Source organism: Mytilus trossulus, chromosome 1, assembly GCF_036588685.1.
Source record: "Mytilus trossulus isolate FHL-02 chromosome 1, PNRI_Mtr1.1.1.hap1, whole genome shotgun sequence".
NCBI classification, from domain to species: Eukaryota; Metazoa; Mollusca; class Bivalvia; order Mytilida; family Mytilidae; genus Mytilus; species Mytilus trossulus.
Window position 1 is genome coordinate 110,131,520 of NC_086373.1, and position 16,002 is coordinate 110,147,521.

The following is a 16,002-nucleotide window of genomic DNA, read 5'->3' on the forward strand; positions in this document are numbered from 1 at the left end:
AATATTTTGCCCCATGACACCCATTTTTCTTGTCATAACTTCCATAACTCATAAAAATTCATTTTCCAAACTTTAAGCAGATCTTGATTTCTTTTCTTTCGATTAAAGACACATATAAAACCTACAATGCAAATACAAGGTAAAAGTCGAAATCTGCCTTTTCCAGCCATTTTTTAGAACTGAAATATCTCAAAAGGGAGCTCCATAAGCCATCAATATGTTTAGTTTATGTTGTTACTTTACTGATAGGCTTTCAGCTTAAAGCATTAATTTTAATTTCTTTATTTTTTAAATTTTCTCTAAGTACATCCTTAAATCTAACCTATATATCTATTTATGCATAGTATCTATACGTTAATTCTGCTCGAATTATATATAATTTGATCGTACAGTTTTACAGGATCCTTTAAGGAGGCTCGCGGGTATAAAATTTCAGAAAAAAATCAAACATTTATTTTTCATTACAAATTGTATTAATTACCTTTAGTAGTTGTTACTTTATCATATGGTACAAAAATCATTCCAAACAATCAATACGTGTTGGCCCCAGGTGACTTTTAAAATGTGGATATCTTTGAAAAAGCTCCAAATTATCTCCCTTTGGTGCAAAAATGCAATTTTTTGGCATTGAAATTGAAAAATCTTTTTTTACTCATCGGTGACCTTTATTTTTTATTATTGCTTTCGAATAAGCTGCACATAAACTAAATAATTGAAAATTTAAGCGATTTCTGTAATTTATAGATATAGGAATAGTTCTTTTTTTATTTCGATATTACCGCTATTCTCCTATAAGTTCATCAGAAAAAAGGACATTAACAAAAATGTATGTTTCTTTCAAAGGCAAATGGTGAGCGTATATGAACGGTGATCCCATTCTTTTATTTCATTTTCCTATTAAGTATAAGATTAAGTTCATTTATAGAAGATACAGCGAAATCCTATATTAAAAAAAAAATGATTTAGACCCGCGAACCCCCTTAATTGCTGTAGTATGTCAACCAACATAGAGTAATACACAATTGTATGTGAGTTGTTTCATAACATATTTTTCTTGGTATAGGATTTATAACAAGTTCAATACTGATTATTTTTAACAAGTGCAATACTGATTATTTTAAGTAAAGGTACACAAGTGGGCAAAAAATTATATCTTTGATCTTGAAAAGAATCTATCAATTCGACATGGTGACAAATCATAAGAAGGCTCTTTTCCCATGGCCATCTCTCCAAGAACTTTTCCAACCACTGGTGATAGTTTGAATCCATGACCTATAGTAGCAATAAATAATAAACAAAGTTGTACATGATGAATCACTACTTTGGTGTTGTTACAGAATATCTGTTTCATTTTTTTAGAACCGCGTATTTTGTGTTAATGAACATACAAGTTGCAACTTATTACTGGACTAACTCTGGAAATCAACAACACGAAAGGTGTTTTTAAAGAAATTCAAATTTTGTTAGTGTTTATAACGCCAAATATAAAATTTTCAAAGCAAGTTTTTGTATATGTCTATGCTTAAGTTCCAGCTTTAAGAAACATGCGTACACAGTCTTTGATATTTGGACACCAGATAAATCACATGTGCTTTAAATTAAGTGAGCATGATCAATGTTTGGTTCTTGACGGAGTCGTTATTGGCAAGATAAGTGGTATAATCAAAGCAAGACACAGTTATCATTTGGACGCACTCGGGGTTTCTCGTTTGTTATCAATGTGATTGATGAACGTTTATGTTTTCTCTCTTGTTTTTTCTTTTCAACATAGATCTCTTAGTTTTGAACACCGTAAACTACAGTTGCTGTTTATCTAAATGCCTCTTACATATCATTCATATCGTTTTTTATAACTACAATTACGTTCAACACTTTTTCGTTGCAGAATATTGTATTTCACTTAATTGCTTTTCCCATACTATTATTCTTAATATGTTATGCCAGCTTAAGTTTTATCTACACAGGTTGGCGGGTTTTTTTTTAATTCCTTCATTCAGTAACTTTTGTTATGATGTACTAAATATAAAATAATAGCATAAAAAAATTGTACCTGAGAATCCAGCACCAATAATTATATTTTTCCAAGCTGGGTGTTTATCCAATACAAATTCTTCATCTGGTAACCACTGAAATTATGTTTACAACGTATAATTGACATTTTTACTTATTGCGTATGTTTGTTTTGTTCACGCATTGTTGTCAATATAATGGAATATGATGATACTGTCATACAAGTGAGATGTTAAGCAAGCTATAACAACCAGGGGCAATCCATCATTTTCTGCATAGGAAAGTGCATGAATAAGTTAAAAATATGACGGCTGTTATCCATTCCTTTGGTGTGTTTGAGCTTTTAATTTTGCAATTAACAAGGGACTTTTCGTTTTGAATTTTCCTCGGAGTTCAGTATTTTACTGATTTAACTTTTTATACAAAAGGTTAATAAAAAATAATCTCCAGTCTTCAATAAGAAATAAGTATAGAATGCCGCTATTTCAAGGTTTACTGAACAACAAGTAGTGTTTTCGCATTTTTAGAGTATAAAGAATATTTGAATTTATTCCTTAAGCCATTTATTACTTTGAGTTTCATTAGGTCTTATAGAGAGGGATGCATGTGTAGCAGTAGACGCTATACATGCATTTAGGCACGCTCTTCAGCTATTCCACATGTTTTTTGTTTGTAGCCTTAATTTATTTATTCCTCGTCTATAAACGAATGACTCCATTACAAATCAAGTATCTTCGGTAAACTACTGTCGCCTGTGTCTTTTTCTCCTGTTATGTTAAATAATTCAACGTTACCTTTGTTCTGCACTGGGTGTGTATTTCGATAATAAAAAACTCTTCATTGATACTTGAGGCCAATGAATCGGAAAATCTAAACTTCTTTAAAACACGGAAGAGCTCAAAAAACAAAATAGACGAAAGATAAACCAAAGCCATACAAGGAATCGGAGCTTTACATGAGGGAGATTTGTTCATTCATTGAAAAAATAATTCAACACTGTTTGAAAGCAAATTCTAATAATACTTTTTCGTAGTTTCATGGCAGTACCGACGAACTGGCTACTGGACATGTGATACCGTCGGGCACAAGCAGAGATATCGACCCAGGGCAGTTTTAACATTAAATTTTCCAATATGTCTGCTCCATATGTGCATTTCGACCAATAATTTCTCTTCAGTAACGCTCGAGGCCAAAATATTAGAAAATCAAAAAGGTTAGAAAATGAAGAGCTTGTTAAGCAGATTTTAACTCCATCCTTTACTAATTTTCTTTTTTAATTTATGCAGTTGTTTTATGAATTACTTTTAACTATATTGTGCTAATCGTTTTGATATCAGCAATGCATAAGAAAATATTAATTTGTTTGAATGATACTCAAGGTGTATATAATTTGTGAAAACTGCTATGATCTTTATGCACTTTGATGTATATAAATATTATAAAAATGCATATAATTTTATAACATTGAGAATGGAAATGGGGAATGTGTCAAAGAGACAACAACCCGACCACTAAACAGACAACAGCAAATAGTCACCAACAGGTCTTCAATGCAGCGAGAAATTCCGGCACCCGGAGGCGTCCTTCAGCTAGGCCCTAAACAAATATATATACTAGTTCAGTGATAATGAACGCCATACTAAACTCCAAATTGTACTTAAGAAACTTAAATTCAAAATAATACAAGACTAACTACATTTGCTGCTTATGTCAATGTCAATTATTGATATATATATAAATCAACTTACACTGTATATGCATGTTTCAAGAATACTTGGTTCTGGAACTAGATTGGGAAAATGTTTTGAGACATAACTTTTCAGTTTATCCAACACCCATTTATCATCTACAGTATCTCTGTTGTCAGGGTCTATGTCTGGACCAAAATGTAAACAAATCTACAACAATGTCAACAAATCTTGATAATATATGTTTGATAGGACTATATCCGGAGCAATGCAAAACTATCAAAATTTAAAAAGTAATTTATTGTGTTGATCGATGTAAAAGATTTGAACATCAGTAAATCATTTATGAAGCAGAGAAATATTGATCTCTATAACGAAAGACACAAGAACACAGTCGGCTAAAAAAAATACCAGATTTAATCTTTATAAGTATTGTAAACATAAACTGAAAGTTAAAATATATTAGTTACCTTAACATGTCCAGGATATTCCTCACTTGGTAAGCCATACACGCTATAGTTATCTACTGCCGGATGTTGTACAAAGGCAGGGAATCTGTTCGCAGCATATTGCCCAGGAATCTTCTCTTTCCAGTAACAAACTGTTATTCTCAAAGGCTGAAAATTTGTGCTAGTAAATATAATATAAGCTAAACTACATATTCATTGAACTTATAATTCGTTTGTTTCATACAAAAATGGGTAAGATAATTAAACCTTTTGTGGGAGCTCCATTATATATTTAAAAAAAAAGCATAACATAGTCTATGAAATCATGACACACATAACTATGGATGACATTTATAATTATAAATGTGTTTCCCTGTTGTACGATGTTTATAGCATTATTTTAACTGTTTGATCTTGCATGGATTGTGTTTAGTACTTGAAAAATAAAAAGCTGGCAGAATTCTAGTATATCTATCAATAACAAGACGCTGGCGTTTTGTCCCTTAATTGTTGTATTTATTAAATTGATTCTAACCTGATTTGTATGGGGCTTACATACCCTTATTGCACTTATTTGATGCTCGCTTTCAGCTTTATATATGTCAATTTTTGTTACTTTAGTTTGTTTGAAAAGTCTCATCAACGAGCATTCCACCACTTTTTAAGTGTATATCATTGTTTGAATTTGTTTCATCAAATATTCATCATATAATAAAATCCTACCCTTAATGGTATATGGACACCGAGAGCCGGCAGAATCGTTTTAGCCCATGGACCAACGGTCAACACAAGATTGTTGCACTTGTATGATGATTTTGAAGTATTGACGGTTATAACTTTTCCAGGGATGACATTGACCATTGCCTCTCCATCATGTAAATCTCCACCGAACTTCTCGAATTGATCCTGAAAATGTTAGTAAAAAAAGATAATATCAATAGCTAGAGTACATCATAACAGAGGATATTTTGCACAATAGTATGTTCTTTCTTCACATGTTTATTATATACATTTTGTGTTGTATTACTATTTATGTTTTGAATTGTGTGCTTAAAGCCTTAACATATCAAGCATTTTTGTGGCAAATTTAATATAACTCATTGCCTGTTTGTTGATGTGAATGTTTCGAGGAGGTGCAGTCACACAGGTCTGTTGTATTGTCTTGAACAGTTTTTGCAACGTCAATGTAAGATATGCTGAGATCTTTAAGTAGCATCTGATATGCTTTGATTATTGCTTTATAATTGTAAACTGATTGCATGCTTTTGGAAAACAAAATGTTTTACCTGAAAGGCTTTGAGAGCCTTATCAGCCCGTAATATTCCACCACTGTGATCTAAAATGTATGTGAAATCTTTCGGGTAGGAAATCATGGGATACTTGATCTTTGCTTCATCAGAACCAAAAATATCCATTGGAATATTATGTTTTCTCATAGCTTTGATTGTACCATCGAAAAATTCGTTTCCTGGCTCACCTACACATAGCATTCCTGTGTTTCTGATAAGTTCATGATTTGAAATGAAATATAATATTTATCAAAAGATAAAAAAAACAAAAAAACAATCCGTATAAGATTATCACAATGTTAACAATCAATTTGAATAACTCTAAAGAAACTGATGCATATCAAACAAAAATGGATCAAGGTGAATGTTTGAATTCCATTCTTAGAAAAAATTTGACAAACAACACGTTATTAATGAAATGTTTCTATTGCAAATTACACTTTTCTAGTGTGAACTAAAATAACCATTTAATTTTAAATGTTTCTCGTGTCTGTCTTTTAAAAAGCTGGAAATTTGAAAATGCCTGTACCAAGTCAGGAATATGACAGTTCTTGTCCATTCGTTTTTGATGCGTTTTGTTATATAATTTTGCCATGTGATTATGGACTTTCCGAATTGATTTTCCTCTAAGTTCAGTATTTTTGTGATTTTACTTTTTAAAAAGCTGGATAAATCAACCTATTGTGACGAATGTATATTACAACTACACCATTGATATAGTTTGTTCAATTATGAGTTTTCCGTTCCCATTATTGTTTAGTAAAACTAGTTCCTTTTCCCGTTTTTAGTGTTAAATCTTATTTATTTAGTGTGTATAAAGTATAACTTTCTTCTTGCTGGTTTATTAACCATTTTCTACAAATAAGAAAATGCTTGTACCAAGTCAGAAATATTACCGTTGTTATCCATTAATTTGATGCGTTTGAGCTTCTGATTTGTCATTTGATTAGGGACTTTCCGTTTTGAATTTTCCTCGGGGTTCAGTATTCTTTTGATTTTCTTTTTGTTAACATTCAATGGTGCAGAAGGTTTAAATGGTAGTAAATTTGTGTTTTATATAGACAATATACAGGGTATAATTAATTGTTTCGTGGTTAACATTGTGAGCTGGTGAACATTACAAACTTGGAATCAGACGGACGAATAAATGATTCGTATGTTTAATGTAAGTAATATTCATGGTGAAATAACATGGATTACATCATCATGATGTATCTTAAGCAAATATAATGCGTGTGATTTAATTAGGCGGATATGATGAGTTCTCGAATACTTTTTGTCCTATAAAATCATTCGATCTACTGTTAATTCGGATATTTTTGTGTGTATGTGTAGAGTTGGAGAGATTTTAACAATATTGATTAAATACATAAATATTTCTGTTTTACTCTCTCTTTCCAACTGCTCCCAAAGATGAAAGGCTTCATTCATCATGACGGCGTAATGTTCCTTTGGGCCATAGGCTTTTCTGGTGATCCTACTCTGTCCATGAGAACTACCCCGGCTATGAGGCAAAGGAAACTGAAAGTTACTAAAATATTACAGATTGGTATTATCTATTACAAATATTTGTCAAAGCTATCTGGATAGCCGGACGCGCGTTTTTTCTACATAAGCCTCATTGGTGACGCTCCAATCAAATTAGTTATAAAGCCAAACAAGTACACAGTTGAAGAGCATAGGGGACCCAAAATTCCAAAACATTGTGCCCAATACGTTTAAGGTTATCAACTCCTGGGATAAGAAAATCCTTAGTTTTTCGCAAAATTCAAAGATTTCTAACAGGAAATTGATAAATAATGACCAAATAATTGATATTCATCTCAACACAAAAGTGCTGACTACTAGGCTGATGATACATTCGGGTTCGAAACGTTCACCAGCAGTAGCATCGACCCAGTGGTGTTAATAGTAATCAAAGGTACCCGGATTATAACTTAATACGACGTCAGACGCGCGTTTCGTCTACATAAGACTCATCAGTACAGATCAATTTGTTTTCAAATTGCACTGAGGAATTTGTTGTTTCTTGAATAGTAGTTTGAAGTTACGATTTCTCAATCAGTAAATAACGTATCGTAATCTTAAAAGGCATTGATCATCATAAAGTAAAAGTTAGATGCCTGACATTAATGGAAGATGTGTTTATACAGCCTTCAAAATTCTGTAACTAGATGATGGTTAGAATAAGAACTTATTTAACCCTGACATGACAAATGTAATATGTATGTGTGTGTATATGTTTCCTCATAAGGATCATAGAGTTATCAGTTTGGTAAGATTTTTATTTGCTTAACTCTTTCTACTTTGAGTATATTGGTGAAACAAACATTTTTCCGATTGACTACCAGCGCGCCACATTTATATCTTGTTATGTTCGGCCTTATATATATAAATATCTGATTATAATAATACATAATTCTCAAAATCAACAACATGTAGTTGACAAATGTGATAAATGTAAAAAGTATTCCGCTTATAGTATACGCCTCAATGACCGTACGTGACACATTATGTTTATCTAATGATCCAATTGACTTGGTGTGACAAGGTAGATCGTATTATATGTGTAGATTAGCGATCGAGGGTATGTCCTGCTTACTGGACACAGTTATTACATTATGTTATGCATGGTATACGTAATGAGTTACCTGCTCCAAAAGGAGAGTTTTCTGTCCCTGCTTGGCTAGATAGTAGGCAGTAGACGATCCCTCTATCCCTGCACCAACAACAATAGTATCATAGATACCCGACATGTTCCCTTTCTGTCAAGTCCAATGATAAACAATACTGTAGGTTAAACGATATTTACAAATATTTGTTAACTCCCTTTTATGACATTTTCGTTTATCTTCATCACTGCCTTTTGATTAGGATTTTGAGTTTACGCTTCTAAAAAGGTATGTTAAAGTAATGCGTAACTCTTTGAAGGCACTAGACATACACTGCAATAAGGATATATGGTACTATAATAAAGATTTGCAAGTCGAATAAACCTTGTTCTACTTAAAAACTACTATGTTATATAGCATATAACATGTACAACTAAAGGCAACAGCAGTATACCGCTGTTCAAAAGTCATAAAAAACAAATTCGGGTAGCAAACTAAAACATAGGAACACGCATCGATTATGAGAAAATACTAGAGAACAACAGAACAACAAAAACAATGAAGTGCAACAAATACATACATAGAAACGAACTATTTGATAACATTTTACTAAATTCCTCACTTAATTAGTACAGGACATTTCAAGAAAAAATGATGGGTTGAACCTGGTTTTATAACTAGCAGTACCTCAAACTTGGATGAAAGTCGCATAAAATACCATATTTTCTAGGATGCTTGAAATTCACAAAAATTAAAAAGGCACGACAACAGAAATTATGTCAGAAAGTGCAGTTGCATAAGGGCGGGTCTCCTTTGCCCAACGTAAAAAATAAATTCCGTGTAGAACATCTTCCAATCGTCGCAGTAAAGTGGTAAAACCCAGCAAAAAAGATCAACATTGTAGCAGGGAGTCTCAAAATGGGATTTTGGATGCAGACGTGCAGTTTTCATGGTACGTCTTGACCACCATCAACACAACATTAAACCAATAGTTCCGTCTGTATCTATTCAATGAGTTTTTGCCGGTAGATGAAAATATGACATTGCTATCCAGACAAAATGTCTCAACTTAATTCAATTTAATATATAAAGTGAAGTTACCAAGCCAACGAGTCAAATAGAACATCCGTTACGCATGCCAAATCATGACATGTTCGTTTAGAGAAATGTTTGAACTTTATTTTTGTTTGGCCACAATTGAAATATGGTGCATTTTTCCCGAATTTGAGGTCTGGGGTTGGTGATTGGTTTATTACCTAGTAGTCATATGTGACATGTGATTGCAGTCTGCATAGGTTCTTTTCTATCGCAAGAATATACTTGTATTACCTAAAATTGAGAAAGGAAATGGGGAATTTTCAAAGCGACAACAATCCAACCATAGAGCAGCCGAAGGCCACCAATGGGTCTTCAATGTAGCGAGAAACTCCCGCACCCGTAGGCGTCCTTTAGCTGGCCCCTTAAAAAATATGAATACTAGTACCGTGATAATGGACGTCGTACTAAACTCCGAATTGTACACTAAGCTATATTTGGCGAAATTTGTGGTTCTCAATGTTCTTCAGCTTCTTACTTTTTAACGCCTTTTAAGCATTTTGTTATCCGAGCGTCACTGATGAGTCTTTTGTAGTCTGGAGTAATACAACATTTCAATCCTGGTATCTATGATGAGTTTATTGGTGATGCATGCCATGCTGAATGAAGTCAACTGTGCATATGCCTAACCCATAGGCAGGTAAAATGTGGAAACACTAATGCATACCCCATTGGCATGTGAAGGGGTCAAAATGAGAAAAATGAAAACACTTATTTCTTACATCATAGCCAGGTGAGGCTTATATGTTGCTACTGTGGTTACATATAGTCAAACGAAACACCTTGAAACTTTTTTCCTACCGAAGGCCGGTGGTTTTCTCCTGGCACTCTGGCTTCCTCCAACAATTAAAACTGACCGATACAAAATATCACAACAGTGTTGAATGTGGCGTTCAACACCACTAAATCAATCTACGGTACCATTTATATCACTACACACATAGACAAGGGTGAAGGCATGTATTAAGTATTTACCACGTATATTTATGCATACAGATAAAATTAGGTAAACAGACGTACTTAGTTTGTTTTTGTATTTTATTACACCTTACTAACCACTATATATACTGTCTTGTCATTTAAAAGCATCATGATTATATAGTCGTCTTGAGCAGATACTACCTACAATAAATAATTTATCAAATCTATTTATCACATTTATATTTTGGACTTTAGAAAAAATCTGTTAATTTTACAAGGCGTGAGATCATATGATGGTGACTTTCCCATGGCCAGCTCTCCTAGGACTTTTCCAACAACTGGTGCAAGCTTGAATCCATGTCCTAAATGATAAAACAAATCAATAACATATTTCATAATCTATTAAATATATTCTCCAATACTGATATTTTCATTCATTTGAAGCTCATTTATTATTTTATTATGAACACAACTATGAGGAAAGGCAAAACAAGAATGTGTCCACAATACACGGATGCCCCACTGGTACTATCATTTTCTATGTTAAGTGGACCGTGAAATTGGAATAAATTCTCTAATTTGGCATTAAAATTAGAATGATCTTATCAAAGGGAACATGTATACTAAGTTTCAAGTTGATTGGACTTCAACTTCATCAAAAACTACCTTGACCAAAATTTTTAACCTGAAGCGGGACAGACGACCGAACGAACGGACGGACGGACGGACGGACGAACTGACGGGCGGACGATCAGACCAGAAAACATAATGCGCCCCTACTATTGTAGGTGGCACATAAAAATCGCGAATCCTCGAAAAGTCGACCGTTACAACGTAAAACTAAACTTATGCCCGTGTTGTTGTGTTTTCGAAATTCGAAATGCCAAAGTAGAAAAAATAAATGGCCGCATTCGGTCACTATATTACCTGAAAATCCAGCTCCAATTATAATATTCTTCCAAGATGGATGAGTGTCTAAGATAAGGTCTTCGTCAGGTAACATCTAAATGAATCAAAATGAATAAAACATTAAATCATCTAATATCTCTAACCCAATATAGGCGGAGTACCTTTAATTAAAGTGTTTGTAAGTGCGGGTAAAATTTGCTTTTAATTTTAAATGTGAAATTAAATTTCACCGATTTCGGCAATATGTAGAAATTGTAATAATTTTCTTTCGTTTTGTTCGTAATGGTACATTTATAATTCACACATATAAAGAATATATTTCGATTTATTGACGAGTATTTTTATACACATTCACATCATGTTATATCTATCTCAGTATATAGTATTGATAGACTGAATAGCATGTGCTGCATAAGATCTAAAAAAAAATTTATCAATGCAAACATTTTGAAACGGAGATCAAATGACGTAGATGTAAGTAGACAAAGGAGTTCTACAAAGAGCCAAACACACCTATAGCAAGCCTTAAAAGGTAAAACAATTCACGATTCACACGAGAGAACTAAACGGCCTGATTAATGTGTAAAACAATAACGAAAAAAAGTATACTAAATACAATAATCGCTATGCTGTTGGGTTTCTCATCTTATCGTTTATTGGTCTATGACCATTATAAATCATTAAAAGTGAGGTAAAAAAATCCTTATTGGATCAATCAGAAAAGGTAACACAATATTTTCAAACAGCATACCGTATAAATACATGTTTCGACAATACTAGGAGTAGGAACCAAGTTAGGGAAATGTCTGGCTACATATTCCGATATTTTATCTATCACCCATTTGTCATCTACGGCATCTCTATTGTCTGGGTCTATCTCTGGCCCAGCATGTAAACAGATCTTGAAAAGAAAACATAGGACCGAACTGAAATAATACATGCTATATATAAATATTACATAATATACATTTGATGCCATTGTCTATCTATTTCCGAACTATAAAACTATCTCCAGACAAAGAACAATAACATGCTGGCAGACATATTACCCTAAATTTTGTATCAACTAAATAATGTGTGTATCATCTAGACATTTATTTATTGCTGAGCAAGTTTCACTAGTAAACAACAGTATATACGTATACTCATTTAAGATGTATAACAGTCGGGAAATATATATTGTTAAAATCTAAGAATATGTTTTCTCTGTTACCAATGGGATGTGTACCTTAACATGCCCAGGGTATTCTTCACTTGGTAGTCCATACACTTCGTATCCGTCTATTGCTGGAATCTGGAAGAACACTGGGAATTTATCAGCTCCGTATTCTCCTTTCGTCCTCTCTTTCCAGTAGCAGACGTTAATTCTCATTGGCTGTAAATTGAATTTTTAAAGTCAAACGATATACCTAATATAATAAAAGGAGATGAAAAAACAGCTCAATGGAAAAATCAATCAAAGACATCAACTGCACCAATAAATTTAAAAAAAGCGTCTTTCAATGTACCAAAATTGTATTCGTTCCAAGTCTATAAATAAGGAGATAAATTTAACAGAAGTTGAACACTTCTCAAAATTTCGAAAACATGAAGATACGACATATAACACTGACGGTGTTTCTTACTTTAGATGAACAAAACGGTAGCGTTCGGATTGACATTATCTTACAATATGATTTTAGAACAACAAGATTTGAAAAAAAAATGAAAGTGCAAATTCGCTTTCGATAAAAAAAAAAAAAAAAAAAAAAAAACGTCAACGTACGTGCCGTGCCGACATATTTTCAATTATCCATGTTACGTCTTGCGACGCTATTAACATACAATTATATCAGTAAAGGAAAATAGCATATAGGTAAAATGAGAGTAAAACAAATAACAACAAACTCAAACTAGACAACACTCATACCGTTGTTACTGAAAGTAAGTTAAACGTATTGACAAGGAATCATTCCCTGCACAATAATGGTGTACTGGATAGATGTCATGCACCAACCAACTAATTTAAAAAATTCCAGACGCAGTGATGAGAAAAAAAGACGCAGTGATGAGCAAAAAGTCGCAGTCATGAGCAAAAGAGTATAATTATAACGTTTTAGTATGTTATGTCAAGCTTAAGATTTCATTACTTATTTAAAGTCGCTGGTTTCCTTATATTTATTTTCTACCTTTCTCCATTATATATGAAACGCATTTCGTGTAAAATTGCGTTCTATTTGAATAGAACTAATTTTAAAAGAATTATAGAATAAGTGGACTGTTTAAGAATTAGAATATATCATTATATATCCCTACCTTCAAAGGTGCGTGTACACCAATAGCAGGTAGGATCCTTTGAGCCCATGGACCAACAGTTAACACTAGACTTCGGCATTTGTATGAACCTTTGGTTGTCTGTACTGTAATTATGTCTCCTGGTATAATGTTAACCATGGGTTCGCCATCTTGTAACTCTCCACCGAATTTCTGAAACTGGTCCTATCAATGTATAAAACACAGATTGTTAAGATTCGTGATTTGTAAAACCATCGTTTATCTTCGATCTTCATTGTTTAACCATTTTTGTGGGGTTTTTTGTTGCTTCGCTGTCCTAGCGCTTATATGAAAAGAGTTATTATAGACATTTTTTTAAATGACTATAATTCTATTAAAGATAGGGGGAAATGAATGGAATAATTTTCAAACAATAAAATATATTATTCGATAAGAAATGTACTTAAAAACAACCAAAGAATATAAATAGTAAACACCTACTTGAAAAGCTTTGAGTGCTTTGTCTGCTCTGAGTATGCCCCCACTGTGATCTAAGACAAATCTAAAGTCGTCAGGAAATGATACCATAGGGTACCGGGCCTTGGCCTGAGTCGAATCTAAAATGTCCATCGCCATGTTATGTTTCCTCAGTGATTGTATAGTACCGTTAACAAAAATATTATCTGTTGAGCCCATGGTCAGCATGCCTGTTTGTCTGAAATTTACTACTAGTATATTGATTTGCATCCCGGTCAGATAATTTTTCAAAAAAATGTGAACAATTTGACAGTCAGCGATCACTGAAGTTACAAATTATACGGTTGTTTTTGCTTTACTTTGTGATCATTTAACTATACTTTCTTGACAGCCCTGCGTTCATTCGTGAATCAAGTGGTTACACAAAATTAACTTTGTATGAATACCAATAGAGTATGATCTCCGCGAGATTTCTTGAAATAATTACATTCGGTGTACTCCAGTCAACGCTTTTACACCCCAATAAAGTTACAAAAAGAAGCAATTAATTCTTAAATAATAGGCAGGGGGAAATAAAAAGAAAAAGATAAATTGAATATACTGAAAATATCTGCAATACTGAAGAAGGGATCGAGTACATGTCCAATGCGCGCAACGGAAACTTGAATTTGAAAATAAAACATATACAGACCCACAATGATTACGTTAAAGGACGTTGAATAAACAGATGTTCTTTACATTTTTTGCACTTTGAATAGAAGATCGATTGACCTCAGTTTGTGTCTACTTAAATTACCTAAATACAGTAGTTTTGCTCTCTCGTTCTAAAACTTCCCATAGTTTGAAGGCCTCCTTCATCATAACGGTGTAATGTTCTTTTGGGCCATAAGCCTTTCTTGTGATTCTACTCTGTCCATGGGAACTACCTCTGTTATGTGGGAGAGGAAACTATAAAGATAAAATATTTCATGTCGGCAATATGATACACAAAGAAAAGACATGATTTGGCCTAAGTGATATCTGATTTAACTGTTAAACTAGATTTGATAATGTTATGTAATATCAGAAGCCCAATACCAGGGCTTAATAGTAACATCCTGTAGCATCTAATATGTGAATTAATTCAAAAAGTGCATACCTGCTCTAGCTGTAGTATTTTTTGTCCCTGTTTTGCCAGATGGTAGGCCGTGGCTGACCCCTCTATCCCCGCTCCCACAACAATTGTATCATATATCATTTTCTACGTTTGCTGCGATTATAACTTCAAACAGGTTAATAATGAGGACACTCAGGTAGTTAAATAACTTTGTTGATACGAATTGGAAAATTATGTGTTATTTATATAAATATATACCTCACATGTATGTAAATATACGCTTTGACGAAACTATATAACAATCTCGATAAAAATGCTTTACTACTATCAGATCTGCATATAATTGCAAATGCAAACTTAGTTATGTTTCACCTGATGATTTTAGAAAAATTGCTATTTTTAGTCAGTTCAAAATTATTTAGAATGGAAATGACTGTAAGTATACAGACTCTATACAGTTTGTGCAGATTTTTAGTTAAAATATTATGCTAAAAATATTTACCATCTAAATCATATCCCCATGTCGCTAAAAAGCTTATAAGAGCTTATGTTGTCTCTTTTTGTATACATTGCCGACTCTAAATAAAGCTTATCTATTTGTAAATGCTGATGATAAGTAAACTATCACTCCATTTTTGGGTAAACAGAAACTTTTCTGTTTGGGTAAATTGTATAAAATTCGTAATGTAATAAGCACACAAATTCATCACAAACTTGTGTGAAATATTTAGGCTTGAATATTGATAATTCTCTTTCTGGACATTTTTTTAAATTAATATTATACGAAAGATAAACTCAAGATTGAAGTTCATATACAGACAGGCCAACTGTTTATAAGAAAACCATAGAAAGACTTTAGTACCTCTTAATTCAATGTCATTTTGACTATGTCTAGTCTACATGCATGAAATACATAAGCAAACAATATGAAGAAAAGATATCAAAGTTACAAGTTTTACGAAACAAATCTATTAACCCTTATTGTATACTATGTTATCACTATTGTCCTAGTTGTATGTATACAAATTTTGCAAAGGTAACAGACATTTTCATCATCATTTCTCACGAAATAGCGAATTTGACTTTCGAGCTCCCCCAGTTTAAAAGAGTTATCCCAAAAAATACATTTGATTAAAATGGGATACAAGATAGGAATTAATTGCCAAGTAATGTTGGTTTTTTTTTATTTATTTAGAAATTTGC

The 16,002-nt window shown here is 32.8% G+C and overlaps 2 protein-coding genes across 2 annotated transcripts; both read right to left on the minus strand.

The window, feature by feature from the left end:
* Window positions 1–761: 761 nt before the first annotated feature.
* Window positions 762–8,260, minus strand: LOC134697390 (peroxisomal sarcosine oxidase-like). Its single transcript, XM_063559650.1, has 8 exons — window positions 8,088–8,260; window positions 6,806–6,957; window positions 5,434–5,647; window positions 4,871–5,053; window positions 4,169–4,315; window positions 3,759–3,908; window positions 2,051–2,126; window positions 762–1,272 (listed from the first exon to the last, which is right to left on the minus strand). The coding sequence occupies exons 1-8, from the start codon at window positions 8,190–8,192 to the stop codon at window positions 1,148–1,150; spliced, it is 1,152 nt and encodes a 383-aa protein (XP_063415720.1). The 5' UTR covers window positions 8,193–8,260; the 3' UTR covers window positions 762–1,147.
* Window positions 8,261–10,171: 1,911 nt separating this feature from the next.
* Window positions 10,172–15,004, minus strand: LOC134697398 (peroxisomal sarcosine oxidase-like). Its single transcript, XM_063559662.1, has 8 exons — window positions 14,842–15,004; window positions 14,500–14,651; window positions 13,728–13,941; window positions 13,269–13,451; window positions 12,202–12,348; window positions 11,725–11,874; window positions 10,992–11,067; window positions 10,172–10,426 (listed from the first exon to the last, which is right to left on the minus strand). Exons 1-8 carry the CDS (start codon window positions 14,938–14,940, stop codon window positions 10,302–10,304), a joined length of 1,146 nt encoding a protein of 381 aa, XP_063415732.1. The 5' UTR covers window positions 14,941–15,004; the 3' UTR covers window positions 10,172–10,301.
* Window positions 15,005–16,002: the final 998 nt, after the last annotated feature.

Excerpts from the sequence above, each read along its gene's own strand:
- LOC134697390 (XM_063559650.1), bottom strand. The coding sequence starts at position 8,192 with ATGTCGGGTATCTATGATACTATTGTTGTTGGTGCAGGGATAGAGGGA. Across the intron at positions 5,648-6,805 it reads AGTAAAACAGAAATATTTAT|AAACACAGGAATGCTATGTG; the intron begins GTATTTAATCAA and ends TGAACTTATCAG. Across the intron at positions 4,316-4,870 it reads GTGTCCATATACCATTAAGG|CCTTTGAGAATAACAGTTTG; the intron begins GTAGGATTTTAT and ends ACAAATTTTCAG.
- LOC134697398 (XM_063559662.1), bottom strand. The coding sequence starts at position 14,940 with ATGATATATGATACAATTGTTGTGGGAGCGGGGATAGAGGGGTCAGCC. Across the intron at positions 14,652-14,841 it reads AAATACTACAGCTAGAGCAG|TTTCCTCTCCCACATAACAG; the intron begins GTATGCACTTTT and ends TTATCTTTATAG. Across the intron at positions 13,452-13,727 it reads AAGCACTCAAAGCTTTTCAA|GACCAGTTTCAGAAATTCGG; the intron begins GTAGGTGTTTAC and ends ATACATTGATAG.